General features: G+C 35.0%; 1 protein-coding gene across 14 annotated transcripts in view; it reads left to right on the top strand.

Moving 5' to 3' along the window:
- The window catches only part of mub (poly(rC)-binding protein mub), a 151,210-nt gene extending 124,777 nt beyond the window's left edge, over window positions 1-26,433 (top strand). For 2 of the 14 annotated variants that reach the window (XM_089699812.1, XM_089699810.1), the window contains 11 exons: window positions 6,193-6,404; window positions 8,372-8,428; window positions 8,952-9,068; window positions 9,989-10,141; window positions 10,681-10,788; window positions 11,673-11,792; window positions 13,514-13,615; window positions 15,222-15,321; window positions 15,706-15,833; window positions 16,234-16,388; window positions 21,426-21,823. In XM_089699812.1, coding sequence (XP_089555938.1) covers window positions 6,324-6,404; window positions 8,372-8,428; window positions 8,952-9,068; window positions 9,989-10,141; window positions 10,681-10,788; window positions 11,673-11,792; window positions 13,514-13,615; window positions 15,222-15,321; window positions 15,706-15,833; window positions 16,234-16,388; window positions 21,426-21,705 — 1,401 coding nt within the window. In that variant the 5' untranslated portion in view covers window positions 6,193-6,323 and the 3' untranslated portion in view covers window positions 21,706-21,823. Of the gene's footprint in view, window positions 1-5,621; window positions 5,807-6,192; window positions 6,405-8,371; window positions 8,429-8,951; window positions 9,069-9,988; window positions 10,142-10,680; window positions 10,789-11,672; window positions 11,793-13,513; window positions 13,616-15,221; window positions 15,322-15,705; window positions 15,834-16,233; window positions 16,389-21,425; window positions 21,824-26,283 lie in introns of those variants that run through there. The other 12 variants (XM_089699811.1, XM_089699821.1, XM_089699822.1 and 9 more) reach the window with 12 other exon arrangements.
- The last annotated feature ends 332 nt before the right edge of the window (window positions 26,434-26,765 follow it).

Raw genomic sequence — 26,765 nt, 5'->3', positions numbered from 1 at the left:
ACATGCTCACGCTTAAATTAACTCCGAGTCAGCTTGTTTACTTTAGTTACGCATGTAAGTAACAAACATTTCGCTATTTGACGAGACGACATGTCAACAATGTAATATTATATTATAATATTATGTACAATATTTGTATATTCGGTGAAGACATGATTCAGGTTAATTAGACGATTTCCTTTTACATCCCATTTATGATACGAAGGTATTTCTTAAGCCCTCTTTGAAGCCTTAAAAGCTTTTACTTGATCAACCTGCATTCACTTGATCGTATAACATTCTCTATTAATAAATTTTGAAATCCTACACGCCTATCCCGGTAGGTACGTTTTTAGTACTCGTTCATAAGTGTGCGTCCACACTGAATGCGCGGTGGCGGCGGCCTAGGCGGGCGCGACGAGCGGGCGCTCGCGGTGGCCACACCGACGCGCGAGCTCAAGTAGCGTCTGTAGCGGTCCGACGTTTTCGGGTGTTGCAAACTTTGGACGATTTGCTATTTTTACTGGACAGTCCGATTTTGAGATGAGATCATTATAGAAGTTGTACACGAAATAAATAAAACAGAGGAATAACGGGTGAATCTTATATGAAGAATTGAGATTATACCCTACAAAATTACTGTGGTGTATATAAGTGTTTTAGATTGAATCGCACTTATAAATAAAGAAGTTTCACTTCAACAATTAAGTATTTACCGCTATTTTACGAAAATCAATAATATAATATAAGAAGTCGAGCGACAAGACCGAACTGGTTTGATACCCCCGCCGTCCGCGCATTGGGTCGCTTGCTGACTAGGCCCGTAGTGTGGCCAGAACGCGCGGATAGGAGAGTTTGAAAACTACGCGCGCTGGCTCGCTCATTACCGTCGCACTAGGCTTCCGCCATAGTCATTTCAATGTGGACGCAATGGCGCGTTTCATACGTTTGATATTTCGCGCCCGCCGTCGCAACCGCGCTAGGCTCGCAGTGTGGACCTGCACTAAAGAAAATCATCGGGACCAATCAAAAATAAAACCATAACTAATGACTTATAATTTGAATGAAAGTACTTACTATGTACTACCAATGTTTTTATAACAACCCAATTTTCATGTAGGAATAATTAGTCAAAATACAGATGGAAGTACCTAAAACAATGTTTTGTTATTTAAACTCGTTAAAACAACGGGTCCTTCAAATTAGTGCCAGGATTTCGGAAATTAAATCGTAAGGCTATTGGCTAAACATGTTTACAAATACGTTATTCGAACCCAAACAACCGTCGTTAATCAAAACTTCGGAATAAAATTACTTATCGTAGTCCATTATACTGAATAGGCATTAGCCAAAATTTTGTTTTACCAATACGAGAAGTACGATCCATCAATTTTCTTTCATTGTGCAAGACTGATTGTCCCATAAGGAATATTAGCTTGGATAAAACTTAACGAATAAAACTTACGATTGTTGAAGAAGCTTATTCTGTTTATGTTTTTGAAGTAATTCTGAGGTAAACAATTTCATAAACAAACATATTTTGTCACTTTTCTGAATAACTTTAAACAAATTGTATCTATCTTTATCATATTCTAATCTCCATAAGATCGTAGTTACTCCTGAAAATTCTCAAAGATGTTCATAAGTTATGGTCTCTAAGCCTAAAAGATAATAATAGATAGATGCCACATGTAACGAAGAAACATAATATTCTCTATCTAACAAGCCAACTTCATTAACATTCTGTATTGCAATCAACTTAACAGCTATAGTCTGCTTAGATAAAGCTATTATATTACCAAACAGATAACCTAAGCTAGAACCGTGTATACAGCAGGCAGGAATTCGATATCTGAATTCAGCACTGCGTTTAACTGCTCACACGAATTCCTGAGGTCTACAATAGAATGCTACATTACAGTGACTTAGCATCTTACGATGGATATGTTGCTTCTCAATTGATCAGCAGATTACGCCCACATATCTCAGGTCTGTATTAATTATTAGTTAGTAGTTATATCGTAATATTCAACACTTAGTAATAACCTACATCCATACTAATATTATAAATGCGAAAGTAACTCTGTCTGTCTGTCTGTTACTCAATCACGCCTAAACTACTGAACCAATTTGCATGAAATTTGGTATGGAGATATTTTGATACCCAAGAAAGGACATAGGCTACCTTTTATTGCGAAATATGTACCACGGGCGAAGCCGGGGCGGACCTCTAGTAAGAAATATGTAGTAGTATATTATCTTAATCTTAATACTATTATAAAGGCGAAAGTTTGTAAGGATGTATGGATGTATGGATGTATGGATGTTTGTTACTCTTTCACGTAAAAACTACTGAACCGATTACAATGAAATTTAGCACACATATAGGGGGTAACTTGGAGTAACACATAGGATAGGTTTTATCCCGGAAATCCCACGGGAACGGGAACTATGCGGGTTTTCCTTTGAAAACGCGGGCGAAGCCGCGGGCGGAAATCTAGTTGTAGAAATAAATTAAAAGGTGAATGGTAAAAGTAGTTTTACAGAAAACATATTCAAATTAGTTTGATCCTTCACGTTTTTTTAGCTTATTTTCTATTATCTAGTGAAGAACAATAATTTTAATTGATTGGAATTTGATAAATATGGGTAGGTATATATTTTTACGTTTCATTTATATAACAAGTAATAGAAATGGCACAGTAATACAATTTCTAATAATTAATTGTAAGAAGGGAAGCCCGCTGAATGCTTAGGCTGATTACCTAGTTCACAATAATGCTTTAATAAGCATCACTGTGTACCTAAGATTATAGTAGCACATTACCAACTATTGTTTGATTCTGTTTTTAAAACATGTCTTTAACTATGAACTTAAACTTTTAGCTATATAGAAATGCAATATCAAATTTATTTTATTACGTACATAAACAGGTACCTACTGTTACCACACACAAACTGTCGTCGTTGTTAACGAATTATTCAATTGTTTTATCACTTCTGATGATATTTCTTATGCTATAAGTAGCGAACAATGATCAGAGCTATTGACTGTTGAGGTTTTTACTAATTGAAATCTATTTATTTAAGTCTCCCAATGCTTACGATATAGGTACCTATGCTAGTTCATTCATCACATCTGGATAAGCAAAAAACATAAAGAGAGAAACGGAAAGCTTTTGTTTACATTGAAATCTGCAAAACGATTAAGAAAAATAATATTTTCCCTACAAAGATCCGTGCCGTAGTTATTCTAAGAGATTTGCATGAACGCCACACTGGAAGATAAAACAATGAAATCCACTGACTTAATTTAAAAATTGAGCTCTTTATATTGGAGGATTATTAACTTTAATTAGTTTAAGAAACTGCTGAGAGAGAAAGCAATTGTATTTAAAACGAATTATCTCTTGAGTTTCTTCCTGTTCGTCTTTAGGTATTACGTGTGTATCAACAAAACATTTGCGAGATATTAATAGATAGATTATTGTAGTCCTTTATAATTTGTAAAATTAACGTCAGACAAATCGACAGACAGAAAGATATTGTTTCTCGTGAACCTTTGTATATATTTGAACTAGATTCCTGCACTTTTAGTATAAGGCCTACCGGCATAAGTAGGTTACTATAATAGATAATATATTCCACAATTATTTTTACACGACGTTTCCCTAATTATAATGAAGAGAAAGTAGAGGCTTTTACGATAACAAACGTTCATAGAACGTAGAATTAATATTAATTATTAACCCATTGACCACCGTAAGCCCCGATCGGGGCGCGACACAATAGATTTTCTATTGTGTCTGTGATTCCGAGGACTGATGGATTAAAATAAGCCCAAATGACAAGCGTCGTTAGGGTTTAGGTACCTACTTAAAGTTTTAACGCACCGTCCGGGTCGCCATCACGTCATGTCATATGGAGGGATTTTGTTCTGAATAAATTGTAGACTGTAGTCCACGTTAACCGTTGTCATGCGATTATCTCGTCATATGGAGGACGGGTCATTATATTTTTATAATATCGTAACATACCCGCATAATCCAGAATTAAAAGTAAAGAAAAATCAAAGCCCATCACTGCAACTCTATGAGATAATGTAATGAAAACTTGTTAAACATATTATTTTACAAATTAATACATCCCCTGGATTACATTATTATTCTGAAGAGTGTAGGTATAATTTAATGCGAGCGTTGCTGCAGTTATAATGACTTGCTATAACATATTATTTCATACAGGGTATATTCAATAGGAGACTTTTCCTTCAAATCTCGCATAAAATACATAAAACAAATTTCCTCGAGGAGATAAGTTTGTTTTGAAAAATTTATTTGAATTTCACGAGAAGACGTCGTTAGATACACTTCGCTTGTGATCCTTCAGCGTACAAACAAGAAATGAAGCAGTCCATTAGTGTGGAGATCCTCGCTCGAAAACACCCTGCATTTTTAACAAATATTTATAGACCGTCTCCAGCTAGGTACCTACTGAGACCCTTTCAGTCACAGATTAAGTATATATCTTTCAGTTTCGTAATAAAAGTGATATAATTACGCTCAGTTGCTCGGCAACATTTGTAAGTACATAAATAATGCTAAGCATAGAACACATCGTTAAAAAGTAATTTATTAATAAGTATTATGAATTTCGAATGCTATTCATATAGAGAAATGTACAATTAAACTATATTAAATTACTCCTTGCAATCATAACAATAATTATTATATTGCAATTCAGATAATATTATGGTAGACCCACTAATACGGAATTATGTACACATTATTATACCAATGTATGCCCATAATATTATAAAATTAACTTAAACTTTTATAATAGGACAGATTTAATGTTTTGTTGTTTGAGGCGATTTACCTATCATCACAGACTAATAATAATATACTACGTATACAACTATCATTATATTTTTATAATATCGTAACATACCCGCATAATCCAGAATTAAAAGTAAAGAAAAATCAAAGCCCATCACTGCAACTCTACCTATGAGATAATATTGTAATGAAAACTTGTTAAACATATTATTTTACAAATTAATACATCCCCTGGATTGGGTACATTATTATTCTGAAGAGTTTAGGTATAATTTAATGCGAGCGCAAATGCAATAACCATGCAATAACTAATATTGTAATAATAAAATATATTTCTTAAACAAAGAAAGAATACGACTAAAGCACTATCTAAAACCTAAATGAAGACGGAAATAGCGATAAATTTATGATGATCAACAACACAAAATGAAAAAAAAAGCAAATCCAAAATGTTTCTACGAAAGTTAAAGTTAATATTATGTAATTTATTAATAGTTCAAGCATACATTACACATAATAATAATCATTATAAGTACAGTTTCAAACTTTCGAAGCTAGTTAACATACGTAAATATGGTAGGATATAAATTATGATAATTTAAACAACAATAATTAACATGATCAAAATAAATTTAATAAATTTAATCCGAAAAAAATCATCAATATTCAGTGCCGACGTACCCTTAAATTTCTTTTTCCTCACATTATCCATAGCCTGTCAAACCTTTCCATCTGACAACTAAATGTAGTCTGTGCAAATAAATCTGTAGTCTATAGCAATTAGCACATAAATGACAACGTCACTCGTCAGTAAAGAAAAGACATCGAACTAACTTCACACCGACGCGTCATCTGCGTCGGATTTATTAGTTTTATATATATTTTGTGATTATAAAAATTGTGATAAGTGTAATTTTATACACAATCGGGTGATAATATTAGTGTTAAGATTTGTTATGTTATTGTTACACGACGCAATACTTTACGAGGTAAGAAAGAAGAAAGCTTTCTCGTGAAAAATTGTTTGGGATCTCGGGATCGATAACCCGGGCCGTCTAGCCATGAGGCGCAACGCTAAGGTTATGTCGCTAGCCAGTATCAGAGTTCAAGTAACGGTTCTTCGGGCCGGTCTGAATCGACTCGCGTTGCAACCACAGAATCCGGTCGTACCTGCGATCAATTAGATCGAAATAGTGTTTAGAACCTCATTAGCAGCCCTCATTCCGTTGCGCTTCTTGCCAATAGTCACTGTAAATAAATAAATGATACTTGAAACATAGCTTTGCTTTTAAATACGAAGAGTGCACATACCCTATACCTTTAGAACGCTCGACACCTGTGAACTTTCCTTTTGAGATGTGCGCCTGTTTTCCAGCTTACCCTGCCTGCAGTGCGTGCCAAGAGCCCCAGAGTCCCAGCCATTAGATTGAGTGGAGTGTCCCCTGCCCACACGTAGCCCTGTACGCAGCCAAAATTCCACGAGATACAACGGATACCTCCTCCAGCATGGAACTGGAGAAAGCCTCTTCTCTCCATGAGGAAGACTCCAAAGTTACCCTCACTATCAGACTGATTATGCAGGGGAAGGTAAGAAAACAAAAATTAACAATAAAATTATTGCAAATTGGCATTTTCATGTGGTTGTGTTTTTGTTATCTTTCTAAATTCTGTTATTTACCTTCTTCTAAAGTAGTTTCTATTAGAATAAACCCCTGACATATTTTGCATGTTTAAACTTTTTAAGTATTATGTAGCATTTTATGTAATTTGCTTTAGTAAACAAATTTCAATCATATACTATGAAAGCCTTGTATCAGCATATTTTGAATATGATTACATTCATATTTTTATGTAGATAAATTTACAATTTTTTTTTTTTGTTGAATATACAGTATATTTATGCAGTACCTATTGTTAATTGTGCTAAAAATGACATACAGATTTTATAATTATTACAGTTGTACATAATATTATGAAGACATACAAAAGAGAATTTATATTGTTCACATCATTGTCCTTAAAAAGCATATTTTCAATGAAAATTTTTAAGGGAATCATATCCATAGATTTAATTATTTAATCAAGTTTTTGTAGCACTCATATTATTCTTGTTATTGTATTTTGTTTTGATTACTCATATGATTATATAATATACTAGTGGTCCGCCCCGGCTTCGCTCGTGGTACCTACATGTATAAACTATCCTATCTCTCAAGTTGGATGGAACTGCACATGGTGTGCGAATTTTATTATAATCGGTTAAGTGGTTTAGGAGTCCATTGAGGACAAACATTGTGACACGAGATTTATATATATATATATATATATATATTAAGATTACAAGGGAAGAAATTTATAGTAATCGCAATACTTATTATTTATTAATAATTTTTGCCTTACAGTTTATCAAGTGATGTATAAAAGATTAAACATATTTTATGTATTTAACATACAAATACTTATTACTATTATGTAATTATAATTTGATTTAATTAAATATTTTACATTATATTTCCTGTGAAAAATTTTTTTATATTAATTCTTTGTTGAATGAAACAAAGAAAATCTCAATCCAATTTATACAAAAGCGAAAGCATACTATATAGAAATCAGATCTCATAATATAATAAAACTAAACATTCCATAGAATTGTTTATACTAGTTTTCTTTGCTTTAAATTAGATATCACTAATGAATTCTTTTGTTCATTATGTAAAATTCTGAAATAATTTAAAATTTATTAGCCTGATTACATATTAGTCATTCATTATATGCAAAATTTATTACCATCACAAATAAAGCTGATGTCCGTGCAAATAAATTTCTCGGTCATCATAAGATATATTGATGCTAGTACTTCCCTATAGGATAAGATTAGATATTTACTTTTAATTGGCCGTAATCCAATACAAAGTATTCTTGGCACTCGGCCAGTCATTAGCACTTGTTCTGTTCATCAAATATGTCGATTTGTATCTTTTTGTTATTTACACAATGAAATTTTTGATTTACGTTGCAACTCAGCTTACACAACTTCTCATGTTTTCTAAAATTTCGTAGTTTCATGAGAACCCCCAAGCATGCTCTTTGCTATTTTTATATTTTACTATCACTACAATATCCATACAGTTGCACATATTTTCAATTTATAGTATTCTAAAATGTATCATGTTATTTTTGTCTAAGTTCTTTGAACTCATGTGCACTTGCGTCTTGAGTCGTCGATTTTGCTCAGCTATTTGTGTACAAAGATTCGCGGCTTTGACGCCTAGACAAACGCATTTACATTGGCCGCATACTGCCGGAGTCAGCTGGCTGCGACGCCAGGAACTGACTGATGTCTACAATGCAGTCAATAAAACTGTCCTCATGCATCCCTGACGCGTCTATAAATGCAAAGACTCGACTTGCTCGTGCTATTGTTGGATCTTAGAGGCGACTCTTTTGTACGTTATAAATCTCAAGCTGTTGAATTAATTACGTATGCATTTGCGGTGCGTTGTTTGCCAATAGTGTGAACTGCATATTTCATTAACCCGCTTTTTTATTTACAGGAGGTTGGCAGTATTATTGGGAAAAAGGGAGAAATTGTAAAGAGATTTAGAGAAGAGGTGAGTCATTGTAATGTTTTTTTTTTTATTTTTATACCCAATATGGATAGACTAACTATTTAGGGTTCTTGTTTAAATACATTTATATTTTCTCGTATGCATAAAGCGTATTACGCGATACTTGATGCGATTTTATGCATCGGTAAATATTACTTCACATCCATAATATTGTGTCAGAATCATTAACCGCTGTAAATTCGCAAAACTTTATTCAAACTTGAACTACAATCTCACTTATAAAGCAATTACCATTGAAAATATACAAAAATACTTTTAATTTCAATAAACAACAAAAAAGAAGTCATGTTAAGTTGCCTATTGTTGTACAATTTATTTTTTACTCAATGTGTCATATTTACCATGATTTATTTACTGTTTGTATGACATGCATGTGAAATCTTAACGCCTTTCACGACGTCTCTTACAAAGATGGGTAGCCTAATATCTACGAATAGGTAAATGTATTCAGTGTTTTTATGTATCAGAATTTTTTTTTCTTACGATTTATATTTAATTGTTTCAGTCTGGAGCTAAAATCAACATATCCGATGGATCGTGCCCAGAACGCATTGTCACTGTCACTGGCACTACAAGTGCTATATTCAAAGCATTTACACTTATCTGCAAAAAGTTTGAAGAGGTAATTATTATGTACATTATATCATAAACATACAAAAAATAAATACAAATGACATTTAAATAATATATTGTAAGTTAAGTTTAAAGATAGATAGGTAGGTTAGTAGATCAAGTGCCACTTATTTAATCAATGAAATACTTACATACTTGGTTAAAACCAATTTAAGTTTCACTACAAAATTAGATCTTGTGTTAAATTATACCAGCATTTATTTTTGCCAAAAGAAACAACTATTCTCACCAATTAAAGAAGAACAGGTTTCAAACAGATTATTTAATGATAAATTGATGCAAAGTTTAAATCAAAGCTGTCACTGTTTGATATATTTATAACAGGTTATGTGAATAATATTATTGCCTAATTTATAATACACCTATTACATTTTTTATTTTTATTGTATGTATTCTATTGAGCATCATAAAAATTAACCTTGCTTGAAATGATAATCTCTACCTATGTGTACTCTTTTATGTATTAAGTCTTAATCTGTTGGCTGCTTTTCACTTATTACGTAAATAATATTTACATATCAAATTTAAACGTTTTAGATATTACTAGCTTTCCGCCCGCGGCTTCGCCCGCTTTGTCTAAAACATAATAAATTATATTATACTAAAACCTTCTTCCTCTTGAATCACTCTATCTATTAACCCATTGAGCCCCGAACGGCCCGATCGGTCCACGACACAATAGATTTTCTATTGTGTCTGTGAATCCGGGGCCTGACTTTAAAAAAACCGCATCAAAATCCGTTGCGTAGTTTTAAAGGTTTAAGCATACAAAGGGACATAGGGACAGACAAAGCGACTTTGTTTTATACTATGTAGTGATATCAATTCAAGTTTTTTTTTTCTGTTTGATAACATCACAACAAAAAAAAACATATTTCTATATATTTATCGTATATAACATCGTTGCAGTGGTGCTCGCAGTTCAACGAAGGCGGTGGTGGCGGGTCGCGCGCACCGATCACGTTGCGTCTCATCGTGCCCGCGTCGCAGTGCGGCTCGCTCATCGGCAAGGGCGGCTCCAAGATCAAGGAGATACGTGACGTCACGGGGGCTAATATACAGGTCAGATTTTTCATTTATTGATAGTCTAGCCGCTCGTTCCGGCGGGAAAAAATCTCATGCAATATAGCATAAGATGCTATTTAGATAATTAAGAGCCCTAAATTTAATTTAGGACTCTTAATGGTATTTTTTTTAAAGGTATGTCATGTACTTTCATAGCCTATTCAATTCAAACAAACAAACAATGAAACATTTCCTCTTTATAATATTAGCGTAGTGGAACAGACATATAAATGCACCACATAAATCAGTGGTGATGCAATCAAAAATTGTCTGAAGCAAAACTCTGCCTACGCGTATTTTAGGCAGAGTTGTCTAATAAGCGAAACAATAGATTTTGAACATTACTGAAATAAGGTATTAATTTCAATAAATGATGTCTACAACCCCGCTTAGATACTTTTGGCAACTTTTTAATACGAAATTTTGTTTTGTCTATGATGTAATTGCCCAATTAAGAAATCAAACCCCAATACAATCTCATAGGTAATACATGTATAAAAAACAAACAAAAGTAACAAGAATATATTATGTTGCAGGTTGCAAGTGAGATGTTGCCAAACTCGACTGAAAGAGCAGTTACAATCAGTGGCACTTGTGATGCGATAACACAGTGTATTTATCACATTTGCTGTGTTATGCTTGAGGTAAGAATATTCACCAATAACTATAATTATATAAGGTAGAACAATCATATTATAGTAAACAATATTGATATGTAGTTTATCAAGGAAATGTAGCAGACATTATCGTGCTAGAATAATATAGAACCTAAGAAGTAAACAATTATATCGGTAAAATAATAATAAGATTTACGGCTTTTATAGGACACAAAATATATAATGTTTTTAAGTAAAATATAGCATCTATTTACATCTAATTTGGTATTGGTTGAAGTGTCAAGTTGAATATGTCTGGAAAATCTGTTCAAAGTTTTACTAAAGGCCGGTCGCGGAGCAGGAAGAATTTCGTACATTAACCTGTTATTACCTGTCACTGTCCCTCCCTTGTAAAAATAATGTGTATTGCTCGCACAGGTGCAATGACCGCAGTCCTTAGGAATTGTAAACCTGAGAGCGTAAGGTTTGTGTTTGCTTGATTGGTGTCAGGTTCATTTATGATTTTGTGAATTCAAAATTTATAAGAATAAACCTCAAACTCTTTATGTCCAATCAAAATCCGCCTAAGTTGAAATCGCGTGTTAGACTAACGTATTTCTGTAATATTGTACAAGTTTCACTTCTTATGTGTGTACACGCACACTTTTATGTATATAATATATCGTGGTTATTGAAAAAGTTAAAATGTAACTAACTAATAAGTATTGTAAATGAATAAAGGACATTTATTTAATAAGTTAGTAAAAAACATTTTCTCCTCCAAATATTTCATGTAAACTGCACTTCATTCAAAAATGTTTGTGACCACTGTCAGTAGGTAAAGAGGTCATTGTACGAAATTCTTTCTGCTCCGCGACCGGACTTTATTTAAATATTAAATAGTTAGCTACATAATGGGCAAAATATTCCAGAGCCCACCAAAAGGAGCGACAATCCCATACAGACCAAAGCCGAATGTTGCCGGGCCAGTGATATTGGCCGGAGGACAGGCCTACACCATACAAGGAAACTATGCTGTGCCTGCGCAAGATGTAAGTTTTTATAGAACTTATTTGTTTTTTTATATTTGTGTTAAATATCCAAATATTTTAATCGGAAGTGAACAATTATGAGATGAAAACCATTACAGATTTTAGGTTAAGGTTATTGGAATGTAATAAATGATGCAATGGAAAATTTTGTACAGCTAAAATATTGCAGGTTAATTTTTTATTTATTTGTAAAGATACCACGGTGTAAAATGGTATAGTGAAATGTTTTCAGCTTCAGTATTTTATTCATATTTACGTAAAGGCAATGAAAAGCACTCTCTATTATTTATGGTAGGGTCATCAATATCACTCACATCACAACTCATCATTTATTTTCTGCTATTTATTGTAAAGACGCGGGTATTTTCATTCCTTGTCAAACTTTTGGACCACAGATACTTTACACTATGTAAGGCAAAAGAGGTAAGATCAGGAAATATAGGTAACATGATACATACTGTGAAGTTTATTAGTACAAAGAACCAGAAAGTTTTTGAAGGATAATTAAAGAATCATAAGAAAAGTATATTGTTTGTGTTGTAAAGTTTTGTACAAATATTTAAATTAAAAGGAAACTTAATGTTTGACTCGTGTTTCAATTTCGTTTAAATATTAAAATTTTATAAAATAGGTGGAATGTAGGTTGCTTTACTCCAATTCGAAATATAAATAACTTAATCTTTGTCAAGTTTTTCGAAATATCTTAAGTGCAGCTGACACTGTTGGTATATTTGGAACGTAGATTATTAAATTTCGACGGCACCGTCTAAAAGAGTTGTATAGGCCGCAGTTAAAGTACAGGTGTGTTAGGTAAACGAAGCCACCATTCAAAGAAGTGGAATAGGGAGCAGTCAGAGCTCAGGCAGTTTGTAGCTAATCGACGCCACCATTCAAGTGGGATAGGACTATTCAAAGGAGTGGAATAAGAATATTCAAAAGTGTGGGATAAAACTATTGAAATGAGAGGCCTAGGACCATTCAATCGAGTGGCATAGGCCGCAACCAGTATACAGGCCGTGTGCTAGCTAATCAGAGCCGCCATTCAGTCGAGTGGCAGGACGCAGTGGTACAGGCAGGGTGTTAGGTAATCGACGCTACCATTCAAAAGAGTGGGGTAGAACTATTTAAAAGAGTGAAATAGGAATATTGAAATGAGTGGCATAGGAGCATTGGATCGAGTGGCATAGGGCGCAGTGGTACAGGCAGGGTGTAAGCTTATCGACGCTACATTTAAAAGAGTGGGATAGGACTATTTAAAAGAGTGGAATAGGAATATTGAAATGAGTGGCATAGGAGTATCGAATCGAGTGGCATAGGGCGCAATCAGATACAGGCAGTGTGTTAGCTAATCGACGCTACCATTCAAAAGAGTGGGATAGGACTATTGAAAAGAGTGAAATAGGAATATTGAAATGAGTGGCATAGGAGCATTGAATCGAGTGGCATAGGGCGCAATCAGATACAGGCAGTGTGTTAGCTAATCGACGCTACCATTCAAAAGATTGGGATAGGACTATTCAAAAGAGTGGAATAGGAATATTGAATCGAGTGGCATAGGAATATTGAATCTAGTGGCATAGGAATATTGAATCGAGTGGCATAGGAATATTGAATCGAGTGGCATAGGAATATTGAATCGAGTGGCATAGGAATATTGAATCGAGTGGCATAGGGCGCAGTGGTACAGGCAGGGCGTGGCTAAGCGTGTGTGCCGTTGGCAGGCGGTGTGCGCGCCGGTGTTCCCCCTGCTGGAGATGAAGCCGCCCCTCGCGGGCGCGCTGCCGCCGCACCACCTGCTGCCGCCGCCGCTGCACGACCACCTTGTGAGTGCCCGCCGACCTCATAGACCCCGCGACCCCGTGACCTAAACACCTCGCTAACTGCTCTATGACTATTTGACGCTCGATATTCGTTCGCGATTGATCGACCGTCGCGTTTAACGTTAAATTCGGTAGGAATTACCAAAAATTGCATTATATACCTATTTCGTATAGAAAATTATGGATGAAAGACGTTGAAACAGTTGAACAATACTTTATTTTATTTTAATCCAACTATTTCATTCTTAATATCGTGAAATATATACCTATATTTGAGAAAAGTTGACATTAAATTCTGAGTAGGTAATTTTCGATTAGTCGAGGTATGATCAAAACAAAAAAATACTTTTCTTGACTAACATAATATAATTTCTTGGTATCAGTAAGTTAGAAGCCCTATAGGATTTTAGTATATATTTTTTTATTATAGTTTCCAATGTATAGTCGTAATCATAGTACGCGTAAAATTATTACACCGTGAAGAACTGCGTTGTACTGTAACTCGGAGTTCAAACAAATTGCGAATAACAAGAACATACGGCGTAAATACTCATTTAGTAACTATCCAAGTATCCCCCATATTGTTATGTAAATACCGGTATTAGAAAAACTAGTAAAATGGATCTATGAGGTTGTGTGGTATGTTGAGTGCATATTTTGATTGGTGCTGCCCCGGTTGCCCAAAAAATGGATGTTTGGTACCAAAGCCCCTGTAGACAGCCCCTGTGACTAAATTAATAGACTTAGTTCTCCCGGTGATGTGGTCCACAGTTGTAATTTATTGCGCTGCAACCCCGTGCTTTTAGGATCATGAATAACCCTTTATATTTATTGCACGAGATCCCTGCGCCTAGTACGTAGAACCATCCTTTAGATAGCTTTTTATTCTTTTCAGCACTATAAGCATATTCTAGGATTACATATTTATATAGAATATTATTATATTCACAGTAAGCTTTATCTGTTTGTTTTCTGGCATCGCCGTGATAAATGCTTTTACGTTATCGTCTATTCACTCGCGTTTTGATTATGTAATAATCATATAATAAGCATTCCTCTATTGCACCTGTTCTTTACTTTGCCTTTACCTCACCTTATTCCACTGTTTTATTTTTGCTCCTCAATGATTAACATCCTCAGAACATTGAGCGCATGACTGTTATGCGATTAAATTTCGTCGTTAGATTCATCAAGTCATGTATCCTACTGTTGTCGGTGCATAAATTAGGGCAGCACCACTCCTTAGCTCACAATGTGGTTGAAAATATAAGAATGAGCCGAGAGCCCATACTATCCAAATATCCAAATTGAACCTTCCTTTTACAGTTAGCTGATTTGTTGGAGATATTAGAAATGTAATAAGTTCAAAAATTTAAGGGAACAACATATTTTATATTTACTACTATATTTTAGTGTCGTTTTTACCCAGGTATCCTATCCAGCGATCCCATCCCGGCCATGTCAGAAGAAACGAAAACAAGCAGCTGAAGCTCTTTAACGTAAAAAAGTCTTGAGAAAAATGGGAACTCTTGTTTCCGCGTAAATTTTAAACTGTATAAAATGTGATCAATTGAAAATATGGATAATTTATCAATTGGTTCGTTTTTAGATGGGTGGATTGGCAAAATCTCCACTTGCTGGTTTAGCTGCTCTTGGCCTGGGAGGTCTTGCACCGGCCAATGCGAGTGGCCTCAATCCTGCAGGTAAGGGTTAGTTCTATCCAGTTACTTATTCTATCGTTGGGTTTTGGCTTCACGTCTGTGAGATGCTTCAATTGTATTTGTAGGCATTGATTATGAAATCTCGTTCGACTATCATTATTTTATGTGTATGTATGCGAGTGTGTTTGCTTTTCATTGTACGTTATTTATGTATGAAAATTTGCTTTTATTTCTTGGAAAATGAGTTCGGTGGATGTCTTGATTATTTTTTTATTGATGTGAACATTTCTTACGAATAAAAGCAAACACTAGGAAAGAAACCTATTACAAATTTCTACAAGTGATGGAACCTCTCGCTCTGATAATTCAAAGTTCACATTTTAGAAAGCGTATAAATATTTTCATAAAATAAACGTCTGTAATATGTACCAGCAGCACTAGCTGCGTTGGCGGGATCTCAGCTGCGCACGACGAACCAGGGCCGCAACCAGCCCGCCTCCAACCAGCAGTCGCACGAGATGACCGTGCCCAACGAGCTTATTGGCTGCATTATTGGCAAGGTGGGTAGTTGTAGTCTATTTCATTTGTGGAAGAATTTAAGCTCTTCTATTGTTTAATGTTTTCCACTTCTTGAACTGTCACTAGTAAGTAACCATTTCAGATTACATACTTTAAGACTTAAAATTATTTAAGTAATAATTTTAAATCTTAAATTTTAATAACTTCGCTAAGTGTAAATTTTTGTGAGCTGTTTGACACGTTTCTGTAAATAATAAATAAGTAATTGAAATTTTGTCGTAAAACTTATTTGACTACCGCACATAGGGACATCCCTTTATACCACCACTATAAAAATCGTCCAATTCGTCTAAGTAGCTAATTAATTGTTTTGTAAACCTATCCTTGACCACTACGCACTACCGTAACTGTCTTCAAGTCGACACTCGTAAAACGTTCCAGGGCGGCACCAAAATCGCGGAGATCCGTCAGATATCGGGCGCGATGATCAGGATATCGAACTGCGAGGAGCGCGAGGGCGGCTCCACCGACCGCACCATCACCATCACCGGCAACCCGGACTCCGTTGCGCTTGCGCAGTACCTCATCAACATGAGGTATGTACCCCCATACACCCCCACACACTACACTAACACCAACACTAACCCCACTACCGAATCCCCCGATTTGATACTGAAATTTACCCCAATTCATTTTTAAACCTAGATCTCATTTCTCCTCGCTCCCCGATTTTTAATAGTAGAGGTTACCTGATCACGTCCGTTTTATAAATGCCTAGTCCGCCTCGAATTTTTTAACTCTATCCCTTGATTTTCCTTTAATTTTTCTGTACCTTGGCTGGGGCGTTTCGAAGTGCGTTTGTAGATCGATGAAAATTAACCGCAATCCGAGATGACGCGTGGCTTTTTAAATCATAATTGTACTCGTACTAACCAATTAGATTTTACAAAAAAAAAATAGACAATTAGAATCCACATATCGATATATTTATGAATATGCGTTTTACCAACGTTAACGTAACCCAAAATATTCAGAAATCATGTAAGTACCACGATCGGTCTTAAATTATGACGAAATATCATTTCAGTGTGAAAAGTTAACAAGAATCCATGAAATGAAATCCAATCAGATAGAATAAGAATAATATGATGTTCAGAAGACATACTAAATGAGTTTCAACGAGTGAATAAACAAATATACTTATTATTTTGTTATAATATTATTTAATTTAATAGCAAATGTTGATTTGATATTCGATTTGTTGATTGTCTTTATTATTGTTACATATATGTATCATTGATTATTTATCAAAATTGATAATATCTATAGTTTATGCGTTTTGTAAAATAACTCAACTAAATACATTTATAAAACTGTACAAATCACTATAGTTAGGGAGCCAGGTGCAAATTGGGTTCATTATTTCCTCTCAAGAGATAATTCGTCAGAAGCATCAGAGTATAGTATTATAAAGCCTCGTGAACGTCAGCTGGCGCTCGGTTGGGGGGGTGAGCGGTTGTAGCCTCCCACGCACGTAGGAAAAAAAAATACATTCATTCATTTCCTCTCAGCTAAAAATTTGTCAAATTGTAGCTAACCCAATATCTCAACGAAAAAAAATAATCAGCTGGTTACAGCATGGTGTATTATACGTCAGCTGGTGGCTCGAACATGAAAAAAAAAATATTATTTTCCGTGATTTCCTCTCAAACAAAAATTTACCTGATGATAGCTTATATGTAACTGTGGATAAATATATAAGTCAGCTGGCTGTATCTTGGTGGAAAAACCGTCAGCTGATACTTTGAAACTTATTACATAGGAGTTAGACAGAAGCATCTATTGCCAATTTATATGCATCAGCTGACTAGATTTTCCTCAACTTATTGCTAGCTGATTCTTTTATTTATCGCATCAATATATTTTTAACACTCTCACTCACAAATTTTCATCTGAGAGGAAATGACGATATATTTAATTATTCGACATTACGCTTCAATATAAGAGTTGAGTTGAAATAAACATTCAGTATCAATATTTTTGAAACGAATAAGTATGTAATCAAATAATTTTATATATTTAAATAATTAAATAATCAATCTATACTAATATTATAAAGAGGAAAAGTTTGTAAGTATGTATGTATGTATGTATGTATGTATGTATGGTTTTCACGCATAAACTACTGGACCGATTTCAAAAATTCTTTCACCATTAGAAAGCTGCATCTTCACTGAGCAACATAGGCTATATTGCATTTTGAAAAAAAATAGAGATCCTTACCAAAAATGAAATAATGTAACCCAAGGTGTAAAAAATTCCTCAATAAAAGTTATGTCATCGCGTGCGCTGCGGAATCTATTGAAGATAGAACAAAAAAATGTTCTACGGTATTATAGAATGGATCAATATCTACAAGAAAGTCCGCGATACCATATGTCCATCTTCAGTAGTTATGTTACTACAACAACTTTTTTACGTTTTCAAAGTAAATAAAAGTGCCGACAGTAATCAAACCATGTTTTCCATACACATATATTAATCCTTATCCCATTAAATGATGTTTTATTATAGACTGTTTCAATACCAGCAAAATACTTTTTAAATGAAAAGAATTGGATATTCCATTCAAAAGATATAACGAATTTTTAAAAGTGTCAATCTACAGAAAATAGTAGGTATACTGTTCGAGCAGGCCGTAGTGCGGGGGTCACGGAGGAATTCTACCAATATGCGGCTTGACGGAACACAGTGGGGTTTTGGTCGGTAGGAATCCGACATAACCCACGGCCCCTCCCCCGGAGGCCGTGGGTATCTATGCAAGATTTCCCCACTAAAACAAAAAAAAAAAGGCCGTAGTGCGGGACGGGGTAAAGGTGATTTTCATGTGATTAAAAATTAAACCTATAGTCCGACCTGTAGTAGACTTTTCACTGTAACGATATCGCTATCTATGCGGGTGAAACCGCAGGGTATTGCTAGTTAGCAATAAATGAACTAGTTACTCGATAAAAAAAACAATATAATAAACTCTGCTCTTTTACGCATATCCAATTGGTTCACTGCTAATAATTTATTATTAAATGCAAAAAAAAAAAAAACAAATTGTGTAGAATTTATCCTTCCAAATGTAAAAAAGGTGAAAAGGGATATTATTTTAAACGGGGAGGTATTATACCCTGTGGATTCCACTGTTTTTCATGTGATTGGTTTGACACTAGATGAGAAGCTACAATGGGGGGCCCATGTTGCCACCACCGCTGCTAAGCTTAGTTCAGCTGCATATGCAGTTCGAAGAATAAGGCATCTCACCGATGAAGACACGGCTAGATTGGTTTATTTTAGCTACTTTCATAGCATTATGTCCTATGGAATTCTGCTATGGGGCAGGGCTGCAGATATAGAAACTATATTTATATTACAGAAAAGAGCCATACGCTCTATATATTATAATTTACGTGCTAGGGACTCACTAAGAGATCTCTTTAAGAATACTGGTATCCTCACTGTACCATCACAGTATATATTTAATAATATTTTATATGTACACAAAAACGCAGACTTACACACAAGAGTAGGAGATAAGACACCGTTATGGCACAAGGAACAGAAATAAAATTGAAATGCCATTTTACCGGTTGGCTAAAGTTAAAAATTAATTTATGGGCCAAGGTATACTTTTTTACAACAGAATTCCTCATAGTATTAAAGAGTTTAGTAGTGCTAAATTTAAAAATTATGTAAAAAACGTATGAGTTCAGAGAGCCTATTACAGCATTAAGGAATATATGGAAGATAAAAACCCATGGAGGGTTGTCAGAGCGAAAACGAATAAATCTCATTATAATTTTTTATCAAGTTTATATAATAAATATTATTTATCGAGTAACTAGTTCATTTATTGCTAATTGATTATTTAATTATTTAAATATATAAAATTATTTGATTACATACTTATTCGTTAAAAAATATTGATACTGAATGTTTATTTCAACTCAACTCTTATATTGAAGCGTAATGTCGAATAATTAAACTCAAACTCAAACTCAAACATTTATTTATTCAATTAGACTTCTTCCAGAAGCACTTTTGAATCGTCATTACATTCTTTAAATTTACCACCGATTCGGAAAGCAGTATCTATGGAGAAGAACCGGCAAGAAACTCCATAAAGATATCGTCATTTCCTCTCAGATGAAAATTTGTGAGTGAGAGTGTTAAAAATATATTGATGCGATAAATAAAAGAATCAGCTAGCAATAAGTTGAGGAAAATCTAGTCAGCTGATGCATATAAATTGGCAATAGATGCTTCTGTCTAACTCCTATGTAATAAGTTTCAAAGTATCAGCTGACGGTTTTTCCACCAAGATACAGCCAGCTGACTTATATATTTATCCACAGTTACATATAAGCTATCATCAGGTAAATTTTTGTTTGAGAGGAAATCACGGAAAATAATATTTTTTTTTTTCATGTTCGAGCCACCAGCTGACGTATAATACACCATGCTGTAACCAGCTGATTATTTTTTTTCGTTGAGATATTGGGTTAGCTACAATTTGACAAATTTTTAGCTGAGAGGAAATGAATGAATGTATTTTTTTTTCCTACGTGCGTGGGAGGCTACAGCCGCGCATCCCCCCAACCGAGCTCCAGCTGACGTTCACGAGGCTTTATAATACTATACTCTGATGCATTTTACTAATTACCGCTTGAGAGGAACTTGGTCATAAAATCTGCTTCTGGCTCCCTAACCACTATGTTTGTTTCATTTTAAAAACCTTGTCTAATTAATTTAAATAATGCTTATAAAATGATATGAAATATCCAAAAGTAAAAATATTCAAAGAAAATAATGGACATTACTCTGAATGTCTGAATATAAAACCGATAATCACGTTACGTAACTTAAATTGATAAATATTGAATTATAATAATTATAATAAAAAGTACGGTCGTCTCGGATCGATAGTTAAGAATGAGAAATTCCGCCTAGTTCTTTAGTTTGTTCTCTTAAATAAAAACAATGAAAACTAAGCATAAAAATATTTAGTTTATTGACGATTAAATCGATGAAAATAATGACTAATTCCTATGGATTAGTCAGATATTTTATCGAAACTAATGTGTTATTGTTGCCTTTTGATATGAAATAAAAATATTCTATTTCAAAAGGCAAATACAGATATTTAATAAATTTGCAGAAGATTAAAAAAAAGTGAAAAGAACAAATTTCGAAACTATAATTATTCAAATATATCGGTTACCATAGCTCACAGTGCAGCTCGGATATCTTTAATCGATATTTTAAATAGTGCTTCAAAAATAAAATATGAATTATTAGAAGGAATAAGTAGATGCCAAAAGTCTCAAAAGATGAGGCCAATGTAAATTTAGACAAGAAAATAAAACGTGATTAATAGACAATAGCGTAGAAAGAACTAGGCGGCAGTCGTAAGAGTAGGTTTTTATTGTATTTAAAAAATATAAGCACAAAATGTCTCTGGACTATAATCCAGAGGTGGCGCGAACACCCTGTGATGACGGGTGCCTTTATAAAAAAAAAAAAGAGTAGGTCGCATTCGAAGCGTCCCACGGCCCGCCTGACCGCGTGTTCCTGTCCCGCCCCAGTGTGGAGCTGCAGAAGGCGAATCTCGAGGGGGGGTCGAGTTCGGGCGGGAACACGAGCCCGCTCGCGTCGGCCATCCCGCTGGCGCAGTTGCTCAGCAAGAGCGGGGCGCTCGGGGCCCTCAGCTCGCTGTCGGCGCTGGGCGGGCTCACCGACCTGCTGGCCGGCGGGCCCGCGCCCGTGCAGACCACCGGCGTGCACCGCGCGCACAAGCCCTTCCGCCGCCACGACGACGAGCCCGCCAAGACCTCCAAGGAGCGCAACAAATACAGCCCCTACTAGGGCGCTAGATCCCCGCTCCCCGCACCGCGCACCCTGTACACTGTATGGATGCGGCTTAGCTTGTGGCTCAAAGTGACGGATCACAATAAAATATTGCTTACAATTCGAATCTAGAGTCGTAATCACAGAACATATAAAATAGGTTAGAAAGGCCTTGTAGGCGGGGCAGACGCGCCAAGGATATGAGCACTGCTCACATCTTCATCATGCGTATGATTCGTTCCATTTTAAATCGCGTGATCGCGCGGCGCTATGATTGGCTAGATTTGAAATTGCAAATATGTGCGTAAGCGGACTTGCGCGGACTTGGCCACACCCACAGGCGACACCGGTTCTTATAGGAACTGCGAATTATTGCCATTCTAACCTCTTTTATATTATGTTCTGTGGTCGTAATAGTGAATTGAGTATGCAGTGATATATAAATATCGCATAAAAACAATATAACGTGGTCCAAAGAGTGTTCTATTTTTCCAAGAAACTACAATTTTAAGCGTTCTATATAGTGTACATAGTGCAGGAGTAATGAAATGGTTGGTCACTTTAAAAATGTTCGGGATTGAATTATGAGACTTGCGAAATGTGAATTGTAATCTACATAATTGATTCCTAATTTTTTTTTATTAGAGCGGGCTCCAAGGAGATGTTCGTTTGCATAAATAGCGGACCTAAATCTGACTTCTGATATATATTCTATAGATCCCAGACATCCTATAGACAGATGTTGCCAACCAGTTTTGTGGTCCCCCTCCCCGCACCCCGGTAATTAAATATGGCATACAAATAAAAAAATAAACATTTCCAAAACATGCCGCGTGGGGTATCAAATGAAAGAGCTTATTGAGTAGATCACGAATATATAGCATACTATAACATTTCTTACACTTTCTCTAAGATTTTTTAGAAAATTTACGAAAATGCTCCATTTTTGAGTTAACTTTAAACCACTAAAGATTGAAAACTCATGAATATATTTTTTTAATTATTATTCTAAATAATTAACAATAGTCCATTGTATTACGATTCAATAGTTCGTACAGTGAAATAGTTGCATGGGGGAGTGGGGGGAGCATTCAAAGATGGCGAGTATATTTTCAAGTTTATGCCAGAAATAAAGGCCTAATACAAAAATATCGGTGTCAGGGCTTAGAATAATTATCTCTGCACTGTCTTTGTGTTTGACTGAATGAAAAATATGGCAGAAAATTCTTGAATCAGCCTCTGTGTGATTAGATTTGGCATAAACTTGAAAATATACTCGCCATCTTTGGATGCTCCCCCCACTCCCCCATGCAACTATTTCACTGTACGAACTATTGAATCGTAAACAATGGACTATTGTTAATTATTTAAAATAATAATTTAAAAAATATATTCATGAGTTTTCAATCTATAGTGGTTTAAAGTTAACTCAAAAATGGAGCATTTTCGTAAATTTTCTAAAAAATCTTAGAGAAAGTGTAAGAAATGTTATAGTATGCTATATATTCGTGATCTACTCAATAAGCTCTTTCATTTGATACCCCACACGGCATGTTTTGGAAATGTTTATTTTTTTCTTTGTATGCCATATTTAATTACCGGGGTGCGGGGAAGGGGACCACAAAACTGGTTGGCAACATCTGTCTATAGGATGTCTGGGATCTATACAATATATGTATATCAGAAGTCAGATTTAGGTCCGCTATTTATGCAAACGAACATCTCCTTGGAGCCTGCTCTATATGTTCTGAGCGCCGTTAAATACGCGCCTAGCTGTCAAAAAGTATGTGTAGATTCGCAACTTCGCGACGGCCGTTTTGTTCTAAGATTAGACGTATTGAAAATTCTTTAGTTTAGTCGAGCTTATAATTAACAAATATGTTTGAGCTCAAGTTATTACACGAGTGCTCCGAAACTCGCAGTAAGTAGAGCTTTTGGCTCTTTAAAACTTTTGTATGGCTCGCAATGAGTCTGTGAGGAAAACTAAAAATTTGCGTTAGTTTGAGCGTGTATTTAAAACGCGATGTTATTGTATGACGTATAACATGTCTAACTTGATTAATAAGTTATATTTATTATCATAATTAGTAGCTACGGTCAGTTAAGGAAGGAATATATGCGCATAAAATCCTATCTATAAAATATTATAATTATTTTATACTTTTCAGTATTAACCAATTTTTAATGCAAACTTACACGGACAATGTTGCACGTGTGAGCATTGTATATAAAACTATTCTATATTACTTTGCATTTTTTAAGACGAACAAATACAGCTAGTTGTAAATTTCACTTGTAATCGAAACATGATTATTTTTCTATCTGTTACTGAACGCAATATCATAATTATTATAACTCATCTCTGATACTGGAGCGTACAGTTCCTACATTATGTCGTTTTACATTTATAACTGTGCTATTATTATATGTATATATTTTTATACTTTCTTGGCTGATCGTAACTAGATTCTCACTTTATAGTCGTTTGTGACTAAAGTCATAGTTTTCGATATCGCTGTTAGGTGATGACGAATTTGAACTGAACTCATCCAAAGAAGTCGAGATGTTTCATAAGTCCAAAAGGACACGCAGTTTTATTTAGTTTTAAGTATAAAGTCTTATTTCAACGTATTTATTATATAATTATGAAATTATCTGACCAAGGAAGAAATGGAAATCTCTTTGATGAAAAGGAACGGTTATTAGATGTGAATATTGTAAGATATACTTATGTCTGAATATAAGTACAATACTATCGATAAAAGGTTATTTTGTTAACTCAAAAAATGATAATGCAATAAACAAGGCAATAATTATACCATTTATCTATTCACTTGGTTGTAAAATACTAATGTTATACATGAAAATATGAAGTAATTGAACATTTTTCAAATCAACATCCAGTCATTTCTCACATGTCAATTGTCTCGCAGAGACAATAAAAATGAGTAAAGGCAAATATTTTCTTTATTATTAAATCGAGGACAATCAAAAGTAATATGACTTACAATGACTAGGGATCGTGACAATAGTAGTAATATACATAAGGAAAGCTTATAGGCTGTAAAATTTACAGAGCGCTTCGTATTAGAGTCTAAATGAGCCGAACTACAGGGTGTATAGTAAAGACATCAAACTATACTTCATTAAATTAAATGGATATGGTATGTGAGCATTTGTTAGGCATACAAGTATTACTGTAAAGTAATTTAGTATTTTATGGATGTTATGACCAAAATTGTATTTTGTAATACGAATATAAACGTAATACAACTTTCATTTCTTTAGTTATCTGTGGCGGGATGAAGAGAAATCAATTTTTATTTATACAATATGACAAAGTGTTTTACAGTTGAATCGTTTAAAGTATCTTGAAGTATCGTTTGGTGACTGCAAGTACATGTTGACTCTGATTATTTTTAAATTAAAGATGTAGTTTGTATTGAAATAGTTTAGAAATATGAAAATACGGTTGCCGTAAATATTTTATATTTATAACAATCCATTATAATAGAACAAGTGGTTTGGTTGAGTCTCGTTTATAAGAATATTTTTTTTAATAAATTGGCATTGGCATGGCATTTTAACATTTCATTTATTAATTTTGAAACCACTTTTTCTATTGTAAAGGGAAATAATTTGCTGTTTATTACATAAATCGATCTTTTTCTTATCGTAAATAACACTTTAATGTTTATCTCTTATATTCACTTAATAATAGTTTTATTATTATCGTGTGTTTGCACAATGATTGAGCTGATTCAAATTTTTACATTATTTATAATGGTATTAAGAAAAATTCATATAGAGTTAGTACGGAATATTTTGTATTCCGATGAGTAAAGGCAAGCGAAGTCACCGAGTTAGTGTGCATTAGATCGTTAGCGTTAGATAGTCGTGCCTTCGCGTTGCCTTTATCTCATCCGATAAGTTAGAACTAACATAAAATCGAGGTCCAATTCGAACGTGTTTAACATTAGATGTAGATGTGACTAAAAGCAGATTATTTGCCTGCCAATGTAATTTTATTTGTAATAAAAATCATGTTATTTTTAAGGTAGTAGACATTTTCATAACTTTTCAGGAATCTTATTACTCGCTAGTAAATTTAAGGAAAGATATTGTTTTTAGTACATACTTAATAAAATCATAACGATAATTGTGTTTTCATTTCCCTCTGACTAATGCGTGTATTCGTCAAGCACAGGTTAAGTGTTATAATGTAAATGTAAAAGACTCCTTCAAGACCCACGCCATTTCCTGCCTACTCAGGCACAAACACTTCCCGTGATACCTGAAATGCTGAATTTTGGTTCACCGAGAACCCACATCCTACAGCTCACCGGACATCCACATCCCGGTAAGACGTTTCCTTTACATTTTAATTTGCGTCCTAGTTATATCCATTAATCTGATCACGCTAATCTTTTAAATCACATCGACACCGATTCAATTCTCCTACACCAGTTCGATCCATCCAATGCAGTGTTATCACTAGACGTGTTCTCGACGCCGCGTGCGGCATCGTTAGATTTTTAGATTCACTATGTCTATCGGAGGTATCCCGTTGATGTTCGAACGGCGCTGGTGTTTCAGGATCACGATGGAGACGGCCGGCCTGCCGCTGCCCGGCTACCACTACATCGCGCCCAACCACATAGTGAAGGCGCCGATCCATTGAATGGGGCTGCGCGGCGGGGGGGCCCCGCGCCCGCCCGCACCCCCGCCGCCGCCCGCACCGCCCGCCCCGCCCGCCGCTCTCACTCCCATCTACTTCTTCAAGTGACACGATCCAACGCGCGAACAAAAATGTTCTCTGGGGAGAAGCGATTGGCGATAGCCGAATGTATGTTTACATTTGTTACGAGTTTATAAGTATTTTAGATATTCTTATATTTATTCTCCACTGTTCGATCGATCGGAGGGCGACGTGTCGGTCGCGGAATCGATCGTCTGAAAGTTAAAAGATAAGATTTTTGAACGTATTATTTTTAAATTTGAACGACCGACGCCCGACCGGGGCCGGTGAACGACGGCCCGAATCTCGTTCACCGCTCACGGGCCGCGTCGCGACATCG

Source organism: Colias philodice, chromosome 10 (genome assembly GCF_061535455.1).
Source record: "Colias philodice isolate Cphi_HAF_F1 chromosome 10, ilColPhil1 Martin Lab GWU primary, whole genome shotgun sequence".
Lineage (NCBI taxonomy): Eukaryota > Metazoa > Arthropoda > Insecta > Lepidoptera > Pieridae > Colias > Colias philodice.
Note: the sequence above shows the minus strand (reverse complement) of the source record. Positions and strands in the feature narration are given on the sequence as shown.